The 19,745-nt window shown below is 45.3% G+C and overlaps 1 protein-coding gene across 1 annotated transcript in view; it reads right to left on the bottom strand.

The window, feature by feature from the left end:
- Positions 1–19,745, bottom strand: part of SYCP2 (synaptonemal complex protein 2) — a 406,987-nt gene that overhangs the window by 293,208 nt on the left and 94,034 nt on the right. The window contains exons 6-10 of the mRNA XM_033914513.1: positions 16,611–16,753; positions 16,194–16,246; positions 15,902–15,947; positions 15,285–15,383; positions 3,816–3,876 (exon numbers count right to left, since the gene is read on the bottom strand). Of these exons, the coding sequence (XP_033770404.1) occupies positions 3,816–3,876; positions 15,285–15,383; positions 15,902–15,947; positions 16,194–16,246; positions 16,611–16,753 (402 nt within the window). The remainder of the gene's footprint in view (positions 1–3,815; positions 3,877–15,284; positions 15,384–15,901; positions 15,948–16,193; positions 16,247–16,610; positions 16,754–19,745) is intronic.

Genomic DNA, 19,745 nt, shown 5'->3' with positions numbered 1-19,745 from the left:
TCAAAAACAGTTTAGCAACGATCGTTAGACAATCGCTGACTTTAGCGCATCTGGGCCACAGTACTGCCCTCTGAGAAAGGAGGAAGAGCTGAAAGATGTGAATGATGTCCTGCAAGAAACTTGCGGTTTCTGGGAAATAATTCACTTGTCCAGTTACTATACCCAGTGCACTAGAAGGGCTTATGTGATGGAAAATAATTCATTAGCTAACTTTTTTGATAAGTAGATCCTCTGTGTGTTGAATACCGTATTTTCTCGCATATAACACGTGCGTTATACGTGGTTTTTACATACCGCGCATACCCTCGCACGTTATACGCGTGAGCGCATTGTACAAAATTTTTTTTACATAGTTCCCCCCCCCGACGTCCAATTCACCCCCCGCAGGACCGCTCGCACCCCCACCCCGAAGGACCGCTCGCACGCACCCCCACCCCAAAGGACCGCTCGCACGCACTCCCACCCGCACCCCCACAGCCTCCCGACCCCCCCCCCCCCATCATGTAGAAGCTCCTACCGGTGTCCTGCTGCTTCCTCTTGGCGGTCCCGACACCCGACATGATCGGGGCAAGAGGGAGCTCAAGCCCTCTTGCCCCAGCCAACCGCGGCACACCCGACACGATCGAGGCAAGAGGGAGCTCAAGCCCTCTTGCCCCAGCCAACTGCGGCACCCCCGACACGATCGGGGCAAGAGGGAGCTCAAGCCCTCTTGCCCCCCCGACTCCCCGACATGATCGGGGCAAAAGGGAGCCCAAGCCCTCTTGCCCCGCCGACTCCCCAACTCACCGACAATATCGGGCCAGGAGGGAGCCCAAGTCCTCCTGGCCCTGGCGACCACCCCCCTGCTAGTTGTTCGGGCCAGGAGGGAGCCCAAACCCTCCTGGCCAGGGCGACCCCCTACCCCCACCCCGCACTACATTACGGGCAGGAGGGATCCCAGGCCCTCCTGCCCTCGACGCAAACCTCCCTCCCCCCAACGACCGCCCCCCCAAGAACCTCCGACCGCCCCCCCCAGCCGACCTGCGACCCCCCTGGCCGACCCCCACGACACCCCCACCCCCCTTCCCCGTACCTTTGTGTAGTTGGCCGGACAGACGGGAGTCAAACTCGCCTGTCCGGCAGGCAGCCAACGACGGAATGAGGCCGGATTGGCCCATCCATCCCAAAGCTCTGTCTACTGGTGGGGCCTAAGGTGCCTGGGCCAATCAGAATAGGCCCGGTAGCCTTAGGTCCCACCTGGGGGCGGGGCCTGAGGCACATGGGCCCAACCCGACCATGTGCCCAAGGCCCCGCCACCAGGAAGGACCTAAGGCTCCTGGGCCTATTCTGATTGGCCCAGGCGCCTTAGGCCCCACCAGTAGGCGGAGCTTTGGGACGGATGGGCCAATCCGGTCTCATTCCATCGTTGGCTGCCTGCCGGACAGGCGGGTTTGGCTCCCGTCTGTCCGGCCAACTACACAAAGGTACGGGGAAGGGGGGTGGGGGTGTCGTGGGGGTCGGCCAGGGGGGTCGCGGGTCGACTGGGGGGGCGGTCGGAGGTTCTTAGGGGGGGCGGTCGTTGGGAGGGGTGTTTGCGTCGAGGGCAGGAGGGTTTGGGCTCCCTCCTGGCCCGAACAACTAGCGGGGGCGGGGGTCGCCAGAGCCAGGAGGACTTGGGCTTCCTCCTGGCCCGATATTGTCGGGGAGTTGGGGAGTCGGCGGGGCAAGAGGGCTTGGGCTCCCTTTTGCCCCGATCATGTCGGGGAGTCGGGGGGGGCAAGAGGGCTTGAGCTCCCTCTTGCCCCGATCGTGTCGGGGGTGCCGCGGTTGGCTGGGGCAAGAGGGCTTGAGTTCCCTCTTGCCCCGATCGTGTCGGGTGTGCCGCGGTTGGCTGGGGCAAGAGGGCTTGAGCTCCCTCTTGCCCCGATCGTGTCGGGAAGTCGGGGGGGCAAGAGGGCTTGAGCTCCCTCTTGCCCCGATCGTGTTGGGGGTGCCGCGGTTGGCTGGGGCAAGAGGGCTTGAGCTCCCTCTTACCCCGATCGTGTCGGGTGTGCCGCGGTTGGCTGGGGCAAGAGGGCTTGAGCTTCCTCTTACCCCGATCGTGTCGGGGAGTGTGGGGGGCAAGAGGGCTTGAGCTCCCTCTTACCCCAATCGTGTCGGGGGTGCCGCGGTTGGCTGGGGCAAGAGGGCTTGAGCTCCCTCTTGCCCCGATCGTGTCGGGAAGTCGGGGGGGCAAGAGGGCTTGAGCTCCCTCTTGCCCCGATCATGTCAGGGGTGCCGCGGTTGGCTGGGGCAAGAGGGCTTGAGCTCCCTCTTACCCCGATCGTGTCGGGGGTGCCGCGGTTGGCTGGGGCAAGAGGGCTTGAGCTCCCTCTTACTCCGATCGTGTCGGGGAGTCGGGGGCGCAAGAGGGCTTGAGCTCCCTCTTGCCCCGATCGTGTCGGGGGTGCCGCGGTTGGCTGGGGCAAGAGGGCTTGAGCTCCCTCTTGCCTCGATCGTGTCGGGTGTGCCGCGGTTGGCTGGGGCACGAGGGCTTGAGCTCCCTCTTGCCCCGATCATGTCAGGTGTCGGGACCGCCAAGAGGAAGCAGCAGGACACCGGTAGGAGCTTCTACATGATGGGGGGGGGGGTCGGGAGGCTGTGGGGGTGCGGGTGGGAGTGCGTGCGAGCGGTCCTTCGGGGTGCGGGTGCGTGCGAGCAGTCCTTCGCGGTGGGGGTGCGAGCGGTCCTGCGGGGGGGGGGGGGTGAATAGGACGTCGGGGGGGGCATCAGGCTTTCAGGGTGGGGACAGGACTTCAAGGGGGAGAGGAGAGTCGGGGCGGGCGAAAGTAGAGTCGGGGCGGCCAGAGGAGAGTCGGGGCGGGCGAAAGGAGAGTTGGGCGGCGACAGGAGAGTCGGGAAGCATGCGCGGTATACGGGTGTGCACAGTATATAAAAATTTCTGTACATAGATTTGTGTTTTTCGCGCGCTATACCCGTGTGCGCGTTTTACACGGGTGCGCGTTATCTACGTGAAAATACGGTAGTTGTGGTGTCTTCTAAAGTCTGAAGCAATTAACTTCTAATTTTATGTGCTTTTTCAGAGATTAGGGACCATAAGCATTTCTCGACTAACAATATCATGACTAAAGAAGGAACAAAGGATCAGGACCTGAGATCACATAAGCAGTAGCAAGATTTCTGATCATACTGATGGCTTTGGCATTTTTCTTTAATCTTCACTGACTTAATTACTGTGATTGCAAAAACCCCACCCTGGGGAAATAGGATGCATGAGACTTGCGGCCAAGTCCACTTAATTTTTATAAAATAAATTATTTTAAAACTGTAACAACCAAATAAAATTTTGTTTAAGGGCATACATTTCTAGAGTGGATAAACAATCCATGTGGAACAATTGATTTAGTCTTGTCTGGTACTCATCTCTCCTCTAAATGAAATATGTACCTGAAACAGGTCCACTACGTTATATATATCCTACACTAAAAAGCATTATTTGCAGCAAGATACCAAGCAGGTTTAATATACACTCCAATGTGCATGACTCAAGTCTCTTTCATTTGAAAGGAAGCTTTGGAATGAGAGGGCATAGAATGAAGTTAAGAGGCGATAGGCTCAGGAGTAATCTAAAGAAATACTTTTTACAGAAAGGGTGGTAGATGCATGGAACAATCTCCCAGTAGAGGTAGTGGAGACAGAGACTGTGTCTGATTTCAAGAAAGGGATAGTCACATGGGATCTCTTAGAGAAAGGAAGAGATAATGGTTACTGCAGATGGGCAGACTGGATGGGCCATTTGGCTGCCATCATGTTTCTGTGTTTCTATATATTAATACCTTCAATGCTATAGTTTTCTACTTCCTCTTCTGGAATGCTGACCGTTTCCCACTGATGATCCTGAATAAAAATAAGTTAATGACTTAAAGCTCAATGTGTTAAAAAGAATAAACTCTACCTCTGATCAAACTAGTCAATACTTTTTAATACAGTTAATATAATTCCTTTTGCTTTTCCAAGTTCCATGCTTTTACTGGTCAGAGATGAAACTGGTATATTAATAGATAAATTTTAGAATATAAACAGCAAAGAACCTACAGGCTTCAAGGTGTTAATACCATGCTCTCTTTATCAAAGTCTCTATTGATATTCAAAATCCCATTCCAATTCATTATTTACACTGTTGAGACACTTTTGTTCTAAGTAATCCATGTTTAAGGTCCCACATGCAGTATAAGCCTCTCTTCCTGATCACATACAAGTGCATTCAGTCTACAGCTTCTGCTTACCTTTATCCTGTCTTCTCCCCCTACACTCTTTTTCTTGAATTCTGTTCATAAGTACATTAAGAAAAGCCATACTGGGTCAGAACAATAGCCCAGTATCATGCCTCTAGCCTGCAGCTTCAATCATCATCATCACACATACATCCTATAAAATGCAGATTAAAGTATGTAATAATGGCTCCGTTTCTTTGGCTGTCAGGATCTATTATTTTGCTTTGACTATAGCTGCTCTTTGTTGCTCTCAAGAAGATGCTGTTCTAGCAGCTGCTCTAAGCAACTGCCTAATATTTGGGCTAGCCCAGCCCTTTAAGATATACCGGTTATCCCAAGTGGCATGAATAGATTACTTTTAGAAAAAGAATGTTGTAATGAATAAATAATAGGATTTTTCTTCTTCTTTTCTTTTCAGGATTTTTTTTTTATGACACACATAGAGGGGGGGTAAGGAAAATAATTTCTATATTATATGATATAATATATTATACAATATGTAATGTATGAATGAAAAGTAATAGAAGGGTGGGGGGAGGGAAAGGGGATAAAATTTATTAGAACATAATATATTAGATATAAAATGTTATTGAATATTCATCAATTGTATTCTAACATGTATACTTTCTGTAAAATTTAAAAATTTAAAATATTATATTAAAGTAATAAAAGGGTGGGGGGAGGGGGAGGGGGAAAATTAAATTTAGATGTATAATGTATTAGATATAAAAGTGATACTATATATTTATCAATTGTATTTTAATATTTTGTACACTTTATGTAAAATTTGAAAATAAAAAATAATGGAAAAAAAAAAAAAAGAAAAAGAATGTTGTGCTTCATTGACCATTTGTCAGACTCAGTAGAGCAACTTTTATGGTCTTCATTTACATAATCAATTCTCAATCAGATGATTTCCATCTTGCTGCATCATATTCCTGGAAGTCTTCCTGAACTGGTGCATGATACTTCTTCTCTGGCCATATTCAAATTCTGCTGAAAATCTCATCTTTTGAAGGCTCTCTGTAATCATAGCTTGGTTAAATTTAACCATGTTTTCTACAGTAAATTTCTGAAAGCCTTATTTTTCTTGACCAAGTAGATCATTAAGTTCAGAAAGAAAGATCAGGCTCTTACCTTGGTAATCTTCTTTTCTGTAGATGTGTCTAGTGGTCCTGAAACAATAAGGTTCTGTATTCCAATTCGTAAGTGGCTTGCAGAAAATTGTCAATCATGTTTTGAACTCCACCTCCTTCACAGGGAGCTGCTTCTGCCCCCTCAGTCCATACAAAAGCAATCAAGTAGTACTGTAATAAAAGACATAACAGAAAGGAGGGGAACAATTCCCAATAATACAATTCTGTCCTGCTCTATAATAAACATAGTAATCAACATTATCGTCAAATATATTTTATTGAGCACCAAGAAAAACAAATAGCTCCAAATTTTACACAAAAATCCAACAATCCAACAAACCCACCCCACCAACCCAACCCACAACCCAGCCCCCCCCCTCCCCACTCTCACTGATGCCAAACAAAAATAAAGAAAAAGATAAATATCAGGGACTTCAACAGTTCAAAATGCGGCTGCGAGCAATATCCAAACTTGTGCAACCAGCACTAACTATGTATACATCTCATAGCTACTTACATGTCCTGCTAACAAGTAGAGACTTAAACCAGGCAGTATGGTCTTGAGGATTTCCTGTGCATTATCTTTTTTTTATATATATATATATCCTATCAGCTCCTCTGTGAGATAGAGAATTCTTCATATCCAGACTGATTCTAAGGCAGAAGGTAGGCGAAGTTCATTCACAGTACAAAGCTTCAGGAACACTAGACATATCTATAAGAAAGATTACTGAGGTAAGAACCTAATCTTTCTTTCTAGTGCAATATGTCTAGTGGTCCTGAAATGATAGGGGCATTCCAAAGAAGTCCCCAGAGTCTAGGGTGGGCCCGCTGCATCTGCCTTTAAGATGGAGGCCCTGAAAGCGGTGTCCTTCCCGCTAAAGGTATAGAGGCTAGACCATGTAGCTGCTCTACAAATCTCCTCAGGCGAGACAGCCCTAGTCTCTGCCCATGATCAGATACGTGAAACTGATTGGTAACTTCAAAGTACTGGAGAAGCACTCACATGGCATCCATCAAATGTAATGCTTTATCTTTTTCTTAGACCCTGTAGGGCAAAAGTGGGCAAACAGATATCCTGACTGACATGGAAGGCTGAGACCACTTTCGGTAAGAAAGATGGTTTATGGTTTATTTAGTTATATCCTCCCTTTAACAAGGTAGTATGGAACCGTAAGCAAGGAGAGCCCTTCTTCCATGACCCAAAAGAACGGCTACCTGCAGGAAAGAACTTGTAACGCAAAAACTCATCTCACTGACATAATCACAACCAGGAACACTGTCTTGACTGTAAGATCGAAAAGGGAAGCCTCCTGCAAGGGTTCATATGGAGTTCTACTGAGACCCTGCAACACAATGTTAAGGTTCCAGGAAGGGAAAGGGGAATGCACCGGAGGGCGCAACCAGAGCCCCTTTAATGAATCGGCTGACATCTGGATGAAAGGCTAGGGAGCCTCTTTCCCCCTGAGCTTGGAAAAAGGAAAGGCCTGCCATCTGCACTTTCAGCGATCCTACCAAAAGCCCCTTCTGGAGACCCTCCTGCAAGAAGTCCAGGACTACCAAAATCGAAGCTCACGAAGGCTCTACATACTTCACCACACATTACCGCTTGAAAGGATTTCCAGGCCTTAGCATAGGCTTTCACAGTTGATGGCTTTTTAGCTCTGAGCAACATGGTGATGACCACATCTGAATAACTTTTGCTCGTTAGGTCCGCCCACTCAAGAGCCATACTGTAAGCCCAAAGCATTCCAGATTCTCGTTAGGAACTGGTTCAAGAATGAGAAGATCCACTTGGACTGACAGTCTCAGGCCTTCGTCCCTCTAGATTTGGACCAGGTCTGTATACCATAGTCTGCGAGGCCACCACTTGGACTGACAGTCTCAGGCCTTCGTCCCTCTGAATTCAAACCAGGTCTGTATACCTAGTCTGTGAGGTCATCAGGGGCCACTAGGACCACTAATCCTGGATAGCTCACAACCCTGCAAATGACTCAACCTATCATGGGCCACAGGGGAAACACATATAAGAGCTCTGTCTCTGGCTACAGTTGAACTAATGCATCCAACCCCTCATTTCCAAATTCATATCTTTGGCTGTAAAAATGAGGCATTTTGGCGTTCACTGCCGAGGCCATCATATCCATCTGTGCAGATCCCCACCACCAAATTAAGGCATGGAGATAGTGATCATTCCCCCGGGTTGAGTCTATCGACTGAGAAAGTCGGCCTGCACATGCATGGCCAAGAGACCCTGCAAGTGGGATTCTGCCCAACGGAAGAGGAGTTGAGCTTCTAGGCACAACATGGTGCTTCTGGTGCCTCCTTGCCCATTTACATACGCTACCACTGTTGCATTGTTTAAGAAGCATGACTGCCTTGCCTTCCAGAGACTTCTCTAGTGCCTGAAGCGCTAGGCAAATGGCTTTGATTTCGATGATTTATGTACCACTTCTGCTGAGTCGTCCAACACCCCCAAATGTAAAGGCTGGCATCGGTTGTTAGGATCGCCCAGGAGGAGATGTTAAAAGGTATGCCCTTGGAAAGGACAGCTGATTTCAGCAACCACCACAGACTTCTCTTTGCTGTAGGTAGCCAGGGGAGTGGTTGTTGTAGTGGGTCCAATTGAGGGGACCAGCGAGAGAGGAGAAAGAGTCTTGGAGGGGTCTCATGTGAGCTCTGGCCCAAGCAAACACCTCTATGGTTGCCACCATCAACCCCAAGACCTGCAGATAATGCCATGCCTTGGGAGTTGGCCTCTGTAGCAGTTCCAAAATCTGCTTCTGGAGTTTCAAGTCTGCGTGGTTCTGGAAGAAACACTTGGTCCAAGGTCATATCGAACAAGACTCCCAGGTACTACAGGTGTTGAATTGGTTCCAGCTGACTCTCCAGTCCAAGTTTTGGAGGAGTTACACTACCCAAATTCATCAGTTCGCCTTCTTTCTTGGATGGAGTTCTGATGAGCCAATCATCCAAATAGGAATGCACCTGAATCCCAGCTTTGCAGAGATGTGTTGCCACCACCATCATCTTAGTAAGGTGCAAGTTGCTGTGGCCAGGACGAAGGGGAGAGTAGATAACTGGTAATGCTATTGCAGCACATGAAATTGCAAGTACCTCCTGTGGGCCGGGAAGATGGGAATGTTAAGATAGGCCTCCTTCAGATCGAGGGAGGCAAGAAATCCCTCTGGCGCCACTGCCGCTATGACCAACCAAATGGCCTCCATGTGGAAGTGTGAAACCTTTTGTGCTACACTGACTGACTTGAGTTCTAGAAACTGACCTTCTATCGTCTGAGCCTTTCTTTGACACGTTGAAATATATGGAGTATCTGCCCTATGTCTGAACATACTAAACTGAAGAGGGGGTGGATGGGGGAGGTTTGGTCCTCTTCTTTTAATGGGAGACAGAGGGGTGTGGTCATTCTTTCTCACAAAAAACTGCCCCTGCAGGTCCATAGGGTCATTGTTGAAAAACAGGGATGGTATGTGATTGTAGTAGGGGAATTGTGGCCAGTGCCAATGGTTTTTTGCAATGTCTACACTCCCAACGTCAATGGGCCCCAAATTAACTTGAATCTCTTAGTATGCCCCAGAATATCGGCATTCATCTTCTCATACCTATAACTTAAGCATAAATTTGCCCACCAAAAAGTAAAGCTAAGGCGATCCCAGTTCTTCCAATTATTCCATTTGCATGGCTATACCTGTCATAATAAGGAAAAGCCGACCTTTATATCTGTCCAATGAAGGCTTCAGATGTAATTTCATTCCACATATGACTACCTCATATGTCAATGGAATTGATGACTCAAGTATTGCATTAATCTGTCCCCATATCGACTTCCAAAAATTGAGTATCAAAGGACAATAGAACAGCAGATGATCCAGTGTTCCTATATCAAGATGACAGTGCCAGCATCTATTAGATTTAGAACTGTCTAATTGTGGTCCAAAGTTCTAGATGCTGACGCTATACAACTCATCCTCCAAGTCCAAATTCATGGCTATTGAGTAGCAGAAATTTGCTGCTTTATCTCAATGCTCTAAATGTCTCTAAGACTAGTTTTTGGTTTCTTATTCATATAACCAGATATTAATTTACACTATTCAGTGGCCTGATGCCCTAGGAAATCCATCTGGAAGCACAGGACCTGCAAGCTATAATGATTTTTTAGATTACGCCAATCAGGGAACCCCTTCTGAATGGCCTGCTTCAACTGCAACCACTTGTAAATTTGAGACTTTGCAATGCCAAAAGATTGTTGCAATTGTGAAAAATCAAGCATTTTCCCATTTGATAAAACATCATCTAGTGTACGTATACCTGCCTGCATCCAGTGCTTCCAGAAGATCCCAGACTCGCCAAGTTCTTATCACAGACGCCAGTCTCCTCGGTTGGGGAGCTCAGTATCTTGGTCACTCGGTCACTGGAGGAAGCGTCTTGGTCAATCAATGTTCTGGAGACCAGAGCCATTCGTCTGGTGTTGCTGGCATTCCAGACCTTGTTGAAAGGCAAGTCTATTCAGGTTCTCTCAGACAATGCCACGGCGGTGGCTATGTCAATCGTCAGGGGAGAACCAGGAGTTGGCTTGGTGGCACAGGAGGTGGCTCTGCTCATGGCCTGAGCAGAGACTCATCTTCTGGACATCTCAGTTTCCCACATAGGAGTGGATAATGTCTAGGCAGACTTCCTCAGTCGGCACGTGCTAGATCCCAGAGAGTGGTGTCTTGGTCCCACAGCCAATAATTTGATTGTGCAGACTTGGGGTCAATTGGTCATGGACCCGATGGCCATGGGTGTCAACGCCAAAGCACCTCGGTTCTTCAGTCAGCGCAGGAATGTGCAGTCCGAGGGGCTGGATGCTCTGTGCAGCCATGGCCGACATCATCAGACCGGCACTGCCTCAGGATTTTTTTTTTTTCACAGAACTGGCTCCACTGGCTCTCACAGCTATATGCCTTGCCTGTATTGGTTGCAAGGCTTACAGCTGAAGCACCTCTACAAAATTTTGGGGAGGTGGAGGAAGGGGGGGAGGGATCCAGCACAAGATCCGCTGGGTGTGACACCCCTGAGGTAAGACAGACCCCCAAAAAGACCCTTCCGAGCTCAGTCCGGCACCAGAATGGAGACAAGGAGCCCTAAACAAATTTAAACAGCCCTAAACAAGGGGAGATGGGTACAGCTCACCAATCCACCTGCTTGGAGACTGAGAGAAGACTGATGGATAGTGAAAGGGTCAGCTCTTATGTACTATAACCAAGAGTATGGTCTCAGTCTCCACCTGCTGGTCATGATGAGCTATTACTCATCAGTGAAGCCTATACCGGTCTGGAGAGCTTGACAAAGAACCATTTGTTTCTGTGCCAGTCTGGAGGGACGCTAAAGAAAAGAGAATTGTTGAACACAAGGTGTATGGAGTTGGAGGGAAAGCAAGATGGTATACATGGGGAAAGGAAGAAAGAAGGAGAATTGTTGGGCATGATAGTGGTGGAGAGGAAGGAAGAAGAAATGTTACACTGGGAGGGAAGAGAGTTGACCTAAACAAGGGAGATATGTCAGATTTCAGAGAAGGGTGATAGAAGAAGGAAAGAGAGAGATGTCAGAGCACTGGAATGGGAAGGAGAGAGAGATATGACAGTCCACGGAATGGAAGGGAAGGAGGGGGGAGAGAGATATGCCAGACTGCAGGAAGTAGAGGAGAAAAGGAAATAGATATTAGACTATGGGAAGAGAGAGGGAAGGAGAGAGAGATGCCAGACCATGGGAGAGGAGAGAAATTCCAGGCTATGGGAAGGAGAGGAGAAAGATGCCAAACCATTGGAGAGGGAAGGGGAAGACAGATGTCTGACCACAAGAGAGGGATGAGATGGTGCAGAGGGATGGAAGGGAAGGGGAGATAGAGGGAGGAGATGGCACACAGCAGTGGAAGATATAAGATGAAATTCTTTTTTTTGCAATTTTCTAATTACAATCAAGCGGAATACATACAGCTTGAATAGATCAATATAACATAATAACTCATATAACAACTCATAATAACATAACAACTCATAAAATCAGGAAAAACTATTAAATATTTAGTCCACAATATTAAAGGAGATCAACAGGAAATTCAAATAGAATAAACAAATTAATGAGAAAGCGGCATAGCTTTGGGTTACCTACAGCTGGTATAGCAAGCTAAACATTATCGGCCACAAGTGCTCCTCCTCCTCTCAATTCAATAAATTCTAACACTGTTTAGGTTCAAAAAATAAGTAACTCTTGTTTTGATAGTGTTGTATGATAATAAAACATTGTTGTTTATAATAAATAAACATTGTTGTTTATAATAAATAAAACAGTGTTGTTTGATAATAAAACATTTTACAGGAAATCTTAACAAGAATATTCCACCCGAAGCCAGGATTCTTGGCCTTAATGCCAAGAACTCCTTTCTCCGCTTCTGGGATTTTTGAGCCATATCAGGAAATACACAAATTTTGGCCCCAAAAAACTGATCATTCAAGTGACGGAAATACAAACGCATAACATAATCACGGTCATTTTCCAATGCTAAAGTAACTAATAGAGTTCTTCTCTCAGTTACCACCTCCAGTGAACTTTCTAAAAAGATTGTCAAATCTAAATCTCCCCTTTATCTCCTTGAATCTCATTAGGAGTAGAAGCCTCCACAGAACCTTTTAACTGCAACTAATTAACTCTTACTATCGGAGGTAAATTATCCAGTGGGATAAACAATATTTCCCTGAAATATTTTCTAACCATCTCCATAGGAGAGATGACTGGAGATTTAGGAAAGTTCAAAAGTCTCAAATTATTCTTCCTCAACTGGTTTTCAAAACTCTCCATTTTCCTAGCCATATTAAGTTCTTTCTTTTAATAAGCCAAATTTTGTTTGTTCTATTTCAGAGAGTTTTATCTCCTTGTTTCCCTAAATTCTCTTTCGTTTGAGCAATATCTACTCCTTGCTGCTCAACCTTAGAAAAGACTATTTCATAGTCAGTGGATAAAGTAGTAATAAATACTTTAAGGTTAGCATTTATAACCGATATAGCTTACCATAGTGCCTCCAAGTCAATTTTTGCGGGTCTCTCCAATGCTCCAAACTGCAAGCTGACCCCTCCCAAAGCACCTCTCACCTCTGACCCGGTGTGTGAAAAATGATCTTCTCTCCAAGCTCGCCCTCCTCCACTAGGGCCTGAGCTGGGCTCCCTCCCAAGCCGGAAAAGGATGATTCCATCCTCAGGAACGAAGCTTCCAACTCTCGCACCACCAGTGTGCTTCTGGGTTGAAGCAGCACCATCAAAGATGCCCCTTTTACCTGCAGATCTCCAGGCTTCCCCCCAAAGTTGTAACCACAGACGCGCCTGAGCGGGAGAACGCCTCTGCTATAGTCGCCTGGACCATCCGCTGTTGGGTTGCCAGCACCGCCGGAGGGACTATGCTGGTCACTCCCTTTCTCTTCCCCATTCCAAGGTAGGGGAGAATTACACAGCAGACTAGAAGTGGCTCAATAGCGGAGCCCCCTCTCAGGCGTTCGCTCCTGACACCATTTTTAATTGATCTCCCCGGTTTGCTGGATCAAGAAATGCTTTTTATGGATAGATGGGAATAGGGGAGAAGAAAGAGGGAGGAAATGGTACACATGGATAGATGGGAAGGGAAGACATGGAAAAGTAGATAGATTTTGAGAAGAAAACAGAAAAATGGAAGAAAGTTGAATGTTAAAAGTTAATACTAAAGATGGATGTAGAGCAGAAAGTGAAGAAGAGAAAAAACAGCAAATGGATAAGAAGGCCCTGGATAAAGATGGTTAGAAAAATAAAAATCGCCAGACAATAAAGGTAGGGGAAATGATTATATTTTCAATTTAGTGATTGAAATGTGTCAGTTTTGATAATTTATATCTGCTGTCTATATTTTGCTTTGTTCAGGATGAAATGTATTTGTTTCTATTTCTCTTGGGTTGTACTGCATGCAGAGTCTTGCATCTTGGGGTTTTATTTGTATACTAGTGTTTAAGCCCGTTACATTAATGGGTGCTAGAATATATGTCTGTCTGTCTTTCTGTTTCTCTCCCTGCCCCTGTCTCTTTCTTCCTTTCTTTCTGTCTCTCTCCCTCCCGCTGTCTGTCTTTCTTTCTGTCTGTCTCTCTCCCTGGCCACCTTTGTCTGTCTGTCTTTCTCCCTTCCCGCTGTCTTTCGTTCTGATGCGCTGCCTGTCTGTCTTTCTGTCTCTCTCTGTGGCCCCCTGCTTGCCTTTCTTTGTCTTTCTCTGTGGCTCCCTTCTGTCTCCCCCCTAAAGCAAACCAAGATTGCTCCCTGCCCCCCAGCACACCCCTCCCCCAAAGCAAAGCAAGTTTGTTCCCTGGCCCTCTTTCCCTCTCCCCCACCCCAACTTCTCTGTGCAGCAGCAGCAGCATTTCCCTCTCACCCTTCCCTATACAGCAGCAGCATTTCCCTCCTCCCCCCACTTTTCTTTACAGTAGCAGCATTCCTACATTCCCTCCCCCTCCATTTCCCTGTCCAGCAGCATTTCCCTCCCCCCACCCCACTTCCCTGTGCTGCTGCAGCACTCCCTCCCCCTCCATTTCCCTGTGCAGCAGCAGCAGCATTTCCCTCCCCTCCCCACCCCACTTCCCTGTGTAGCAGCAGAAATTTCCTCCTCCCCCCACTTCCCTATGCAGCAGCATTTCTACATTCCCCCTCCATTTCCTTGTGCTGCAGCAGCAGCAGCAACAACAGCATTTCCCTCCTCACCCCCCACCCCACTTCTCTGTGCAGCAGCATGTTTGTTTCTGGCTGGCTCCCTTACCCTTTTGCACGACACCCTCCTTCGCCACCGCTGTTGACATGCCTGCATGCGCCAGAAGCCTGAAAACGTCAGAAGATAGGGCGCGTGCGGCAAATTTCACCCTGGGCAATTTCACCCCAAACGCAGCGGTGGCTACCGCAGCCGGCAATCGGAAGGGGGGGGGGCCAGGACGTGGCTCAGGAGACCGGGAAGGTGTTGGCGGGCGATGGTGGGGGCCTCCTCCTGCAGGTGCTCGTGTCTCAGGGGACCTAGCTCATCCCGGCAGGGAGAAAGCTTGCCTGTGCTTCCTAATGCAGCAGCGGTTGGTGAGTGAGGGTAGGAGGAGGGGAGTCGCCGGAGTGCTCCCTGCTGCCGTGTTCTAAAATAGAATTCGGCCACTGACCAGAAATCACAGCGGCAGGGATCACGAAACCCTTAGTGCGCATGAGCGCTTAGGGTTTTATTATAGTAGATATTAGTACTTTTAGTTTGTAGTCCTGTATTTGCATAGGGTTATCTGTGTTCTACATGTGTGACCAAGGCCAGGTGTTCTGGTAGGAATGAATGCTGAGAAGCGTACAGTGTGCTTTGTGTAGTTTAATTTTGTGGTTAACCATTATGTGTTATTAAGATTATATTGTGTATATATGAAAAATGAATGGAAAAAATTATGCTACACTTAATACTATTATGGGGGAGGGGTCTGGGGTGGAGTTTTTGGGTCCCCCACAAACAAAAAAGTGTACCGCTTCCTATGCGTTTCAGGACCACTAGACACACTGCACTAGAAACAGTAATGCAATTGTTAGTAGATTCAAGCTAAGCTGCATTCTCAGTGGAAGGCTCAAGACTGTGGAACTCATTGCCGGGTAGATTACGACTATGTAAAAAAAGTGAGCAATTCAGGCGATTGCTTAAAACACATCTGTTTGTGCATGAGTTCTACTGTTGAGTTAATGATAATAGAAGAGAGGGATGATACTGTTTTTTGTTTGACTGTTTATATGTATGTTCCGCTGTAACCCACTTAGGTTTTAGGTGGGAAAGAATTTTTGTAAATAAATAATAAATATAAGAAGTAGAATTCATGACATACATCACCATCATCTGCTGCAACGTAGAAAGAAATACTTTGGCTACCAATATTAAAGTCAATCCAGAATTCTTCCAATTTTTCATCAGATGGCATCTGCAGCTATTATACAGTTAAATAACACAATCAACTTGTCATAAAGATCCTCAAAATATTTTCAGACATCAAAGCAAGCTGATAGGTTAACTGATATTTTAAAACAAAGATATTAAGACAGTAAAATATATATGCAAATATTTCAAATTCTAATATTATAAATTTTTGATGGACACAGTAACCACCACAGCTTGGAAAATGACAATTTCTTTGATAAAATATTTCATTTACTTCTCAGAGTTTTAAGTTTGGTTATATGCAAAGAGGTTTAGCAAACTGTACTAATGTCCATATGTGTGTTATCGCCCCATTTATAATTTTTGAACATATGTATGTGGCTCCACTGAATAGAGCTAATTCGTTATGTGGATATTATACCATGTTAGTATTAAAACTTAGGGAGAGCTATGTGGTGGTGAGCAGGAGGAGCAAGGTCTTGATATTTGTCATTAGAAATGCACCAGGATTCAAACTAACAGTATTGTTCCTTCTGCTAGTTATATATTAAAAAAATAAATTCTTACTTCATATTTGTCAAGGAACACTGAGAGACAAGGATATGTGAAAACTCTAGGAAAAAAATATCAGAAAAGCTTTCTTAGTGCTAATTCATACAAAATGATTCATTTTAGAGTTTTTCTTCACAGTGATACATATTGATCTAATATTGTAATTCTAAAGGTTTGCAAGAGAGCTATTATTTTCCAAATATTGTACGCATAGACCAAGCTTTTAGCCTCTGCTTTATATTGTTCCATAGAACTAGACCACCTATCACCGAATAAAAGCTTTTCTTCAAAGACATTACATTATTACCTTCTTTTTCCCCCAAGCATGCCATTCACCTGGTTAAGAAACTTCCTACAGTCCTATTAAGAGAGAGAAAAAAATGTGTTATAAAAGATACCTGGTGCAACTATCCAGAAGATGTAGACTAAGATGTCCAGTCTCCTATTTCTAGCAGTGGGATTTGGGCTCACTGGTTACAATATTCCGCTCCCAGTGAAAGAAAAACTACATACGTACTACAAAACAAGGCTTCTGTCTACAAGCAGGGTACTGAAGAGTTGCCAGAACTTTCCATTTTAATGCAAGATTAACAAAAAATGTTAGCTCACTATGACGGCTATCACAGAAACAGGACTGAGGAAGGTGAAATAAATTTAAAATTATAATTTAACAGGAGCAAACTGTTTTACATTCCCTTGGTTATATTCGGTGCATTTGATTTACCGTTTCAAAGTCAGAGTCTTTGATTCCTTTAAATGCATTTATCACAAATTCCATGGGAAACCACTGACTTGCCAGATCTCCTCTTTGCTTTTCTGATGTCATCCTGCATAAGGCTTCAGTAATGGCTACCTGCAGGTCATAATCTACAAAGTAAATGTTAATAAATAGGATAAGATAGAAGTGACGATGCATGATAAAAATTACAAGGATAATTTCTTTCCTTAAGTTCTATAGGCAAATCTGGGTGCACGGGTTATACCTGTGACACGTATAACCTGGACATACGGATGATTCAATTGGACTCTACAGACCTATATTTTCACTTGTGTATGCTGGACACTATGCTGGACACTACAGACATATTTTCCCATAGCCAGGCCCAGCCTGTACCTTGCTGTCTGTAATCATCTTCAGCCTTTGCAATGCTAACAATGATGTTCTTGTTTCCATTCCCTGCTGGGAAGATATCCCTCCAAGGTTCTGCTGAACTGTTATCAGTGCTGTATGACTTATGCCAGACACCCTAGAAAGCCATAAAACCTTTATAATGAGCAAGGAGCCCTGCTCATGTGGGTGTAACGAGATGAAAGATCTTGGTACCAAAACATTTGCTCTCTGTCTCTGAACCAAGCTATGGGAACCAGACAGTTGGATTGTTGAAAGGTCACCTTTGCCAACTTTTCATCTTACAAGGACACCATCCTGAATATGCACAGAATTGTAAAACCACTAATTAGCATCTACAAAGTGATAAAGTGATCTCAGCGCTTGGGAAAGAAAGTTCACCAAGTTCTCTGTTTCTGCAAGGCCCCCCTTTACTGAGGGGGGGGGTGTGGAGGTGAGAGAGGCGTGGACGGAAGGGAGGAGTTAGATTTACATTATTTTTATGTACCAATAGGGAATTACATATCCAGAATTCGGGGATGGACTTTTTTGGAACAAAGGAAGAATTTATCTGTATAAAAATCACGTGCATTCTAGGTAAAGCCAGAGAGATTCACTTACTTATGCTACGGGGAACTGCTAGCTCCCTGCTAAGCATATGGGTGCAAATTCTTCTCTCCATTGCATATTCTGAACTGACAATATATTTTTTTCCAATATGTCTTTGCTGCTGTAATACTGTAAATTTTTTATACTAACAATAAACAAATATTCTCTGTTTTGGAAGATACAATGCCGTTTTGTAGTTATTCCAATGAGGTAAACAAAGCAGCCTTTTACTTCACCTGCCTGCCACCAGATGGAGACAAAGAATGCATGCTTGTAAGACCTGCCCTCGATATGGCACCATGCAACCAAACTGCTCTTCATTATTAATAATAATAATAATAACAGCTTATATACCGCAATACTATGAAGTTCTATGCGGTTTACAAAGATTAAGCAAAGGTACTAATTGATTGACTTTAAGAGGGGAGGAAGAAAGAGGGTTAATAGGACAGGAAATCCATGTTTGAGGAGAGAGTGATCAATAGAACAAGTTAATCGCTATAGAGGGGAGAGAGAAGAGAGGATCAGTTGTCTAGATACTTTAGGAACAGGTGTGTTTTCAGACGTTTCCTAAATTCCTCATAAGTAGTGGGCGAAAGCAATTGTTCTAGGTCTTTACCCCATGATGCTGCTTGGTGCGAGAGAAGATGTTCATGTTGTTTTTTCAGTTTATAACCTTTCACTGGGGGGGAAACGAAGTTGGAATGTGAGCTTCTCTTGTGTCTGTTGGCTGAGAAGACGAAAAGGTCAGTTATATATTTAGGGGCAAGTCCGTGTAGTGCTTTGAAGCAGAAGTAGGCAAATTTAAACTTTACGCGCGCCTCCATTAGCAGCCAATGCAGCTGCCGGTAGTAGGGTGTCACGTGGTCAAACTTCCTCAGCCCAAAGATCAGTTTGACCGCTGCATTTTGCATCAATTGTAAACGCTGCATGTTCTTTTGGGAAATTGCTAAATAGGCGATGTTACAGTAGTCAAGTAGACTCAGTACGAGGGGTTGAACTAGGGTTCTGAATGCCGCTGTATCAAAATAAGCTTTAATGGATCTGAGTTTCCAGAGAGTGAAAAATCCCTTTCTGATCATGGAGTCCACCTGGTCTCTCATGGTTAGGCACTGATCCAAAGTTACACCTAGTATCTTTATGGTAGGTTGGATAGGGTAATTAAGATTATTGATACATAGTGGTGATTTGGTGTCAAGCAGATGTGGCGAAGCAACAAAGAAATTTGTCTTTTCTGAATTAAGTTTGAGCCTAAAGGTTGTCATCCAGTGCTCCATCACGTTTATGGCTTCTGAAGCTTTAGGAATAGTTTCAGAGATAGAATTAGTACACCTCCCTCAACAACTCCCATACAGAGCAGGGGGTAAGGTCACATGGCTCTCACTGAAACCACCAGTGTAGCCTACAGGGCTCAAATGAACAATCACCAGCAACAAAAGTCAGATCAAAGAGATCACCAAACATGATGAGCCATAAGAAAAGATAATTATTGTCATCCAGACCAGTCCAGATGTATGTAATACAAAGCACCCCTCACACTGGGTGAGAATGCAGAACACATGTTTTGAGCATGGCTGTCTGAAAGGCCACACTCTTTCTGATGGGAACTTACACCTCATAAAGCTTTGAACACAAGTGCTAAGTATATGCTTTACAAGTCTCTGTGGGAGATACTGTTTGAGCCTCTACACCCAGAGTCCTTTGGGTATAAAGAACATACAGTAGGTCAACAAATGTAACCCTTGAGCCACCCCACTATAGCTGAGTTGTGGGCTTCCCCTTCTTTGGACCCCTAAAGAGAGCAAAAAGTTTGTGAGACCTCCAAACCTACTGTTGATTTCAAGTTAAATGCATAAGAACTCTGTGCAGGTTAAAAAAAGAACCCTGTGCAGGTTTAAAAAAAAAAAAAATCAACCTCTAAAATTCTCTCCATAATTCACTCACTCAAACACAACAATAATAACACATGATTACCATGAAAACACCACCACCACCTTAAATGAGAATCAAACAGGCAGAAAAAACCTCCTGCCTCAGTAAACCACTGCAGAGATGTCCAACCAAACCAAAAGCCACCTAAGCTCAAACAAAGAAAAACCAAGCACAAAAGGCACCAGATTAATAATACAGTCTTAGATCAGG

This window comes from Geotrypetes seraphini, chromosome 11 (assembly GCF_902459505.1).
Source record: "Geotrypetes seraphini chromosome 11, aGeoSer1.1, whole genome shotgun sequence".
Classification (NCBI taxonomy): domain Eukaryota; kingdom Metazoa; phylum Chordata; class Amphibia; order Gymnophiona; family Dermophiidae; genus Geotrypetes; species Geotrypetes seraphini.
This window is presented reverse-complemented; position numbering and strand designations above follow the sequence as displayed.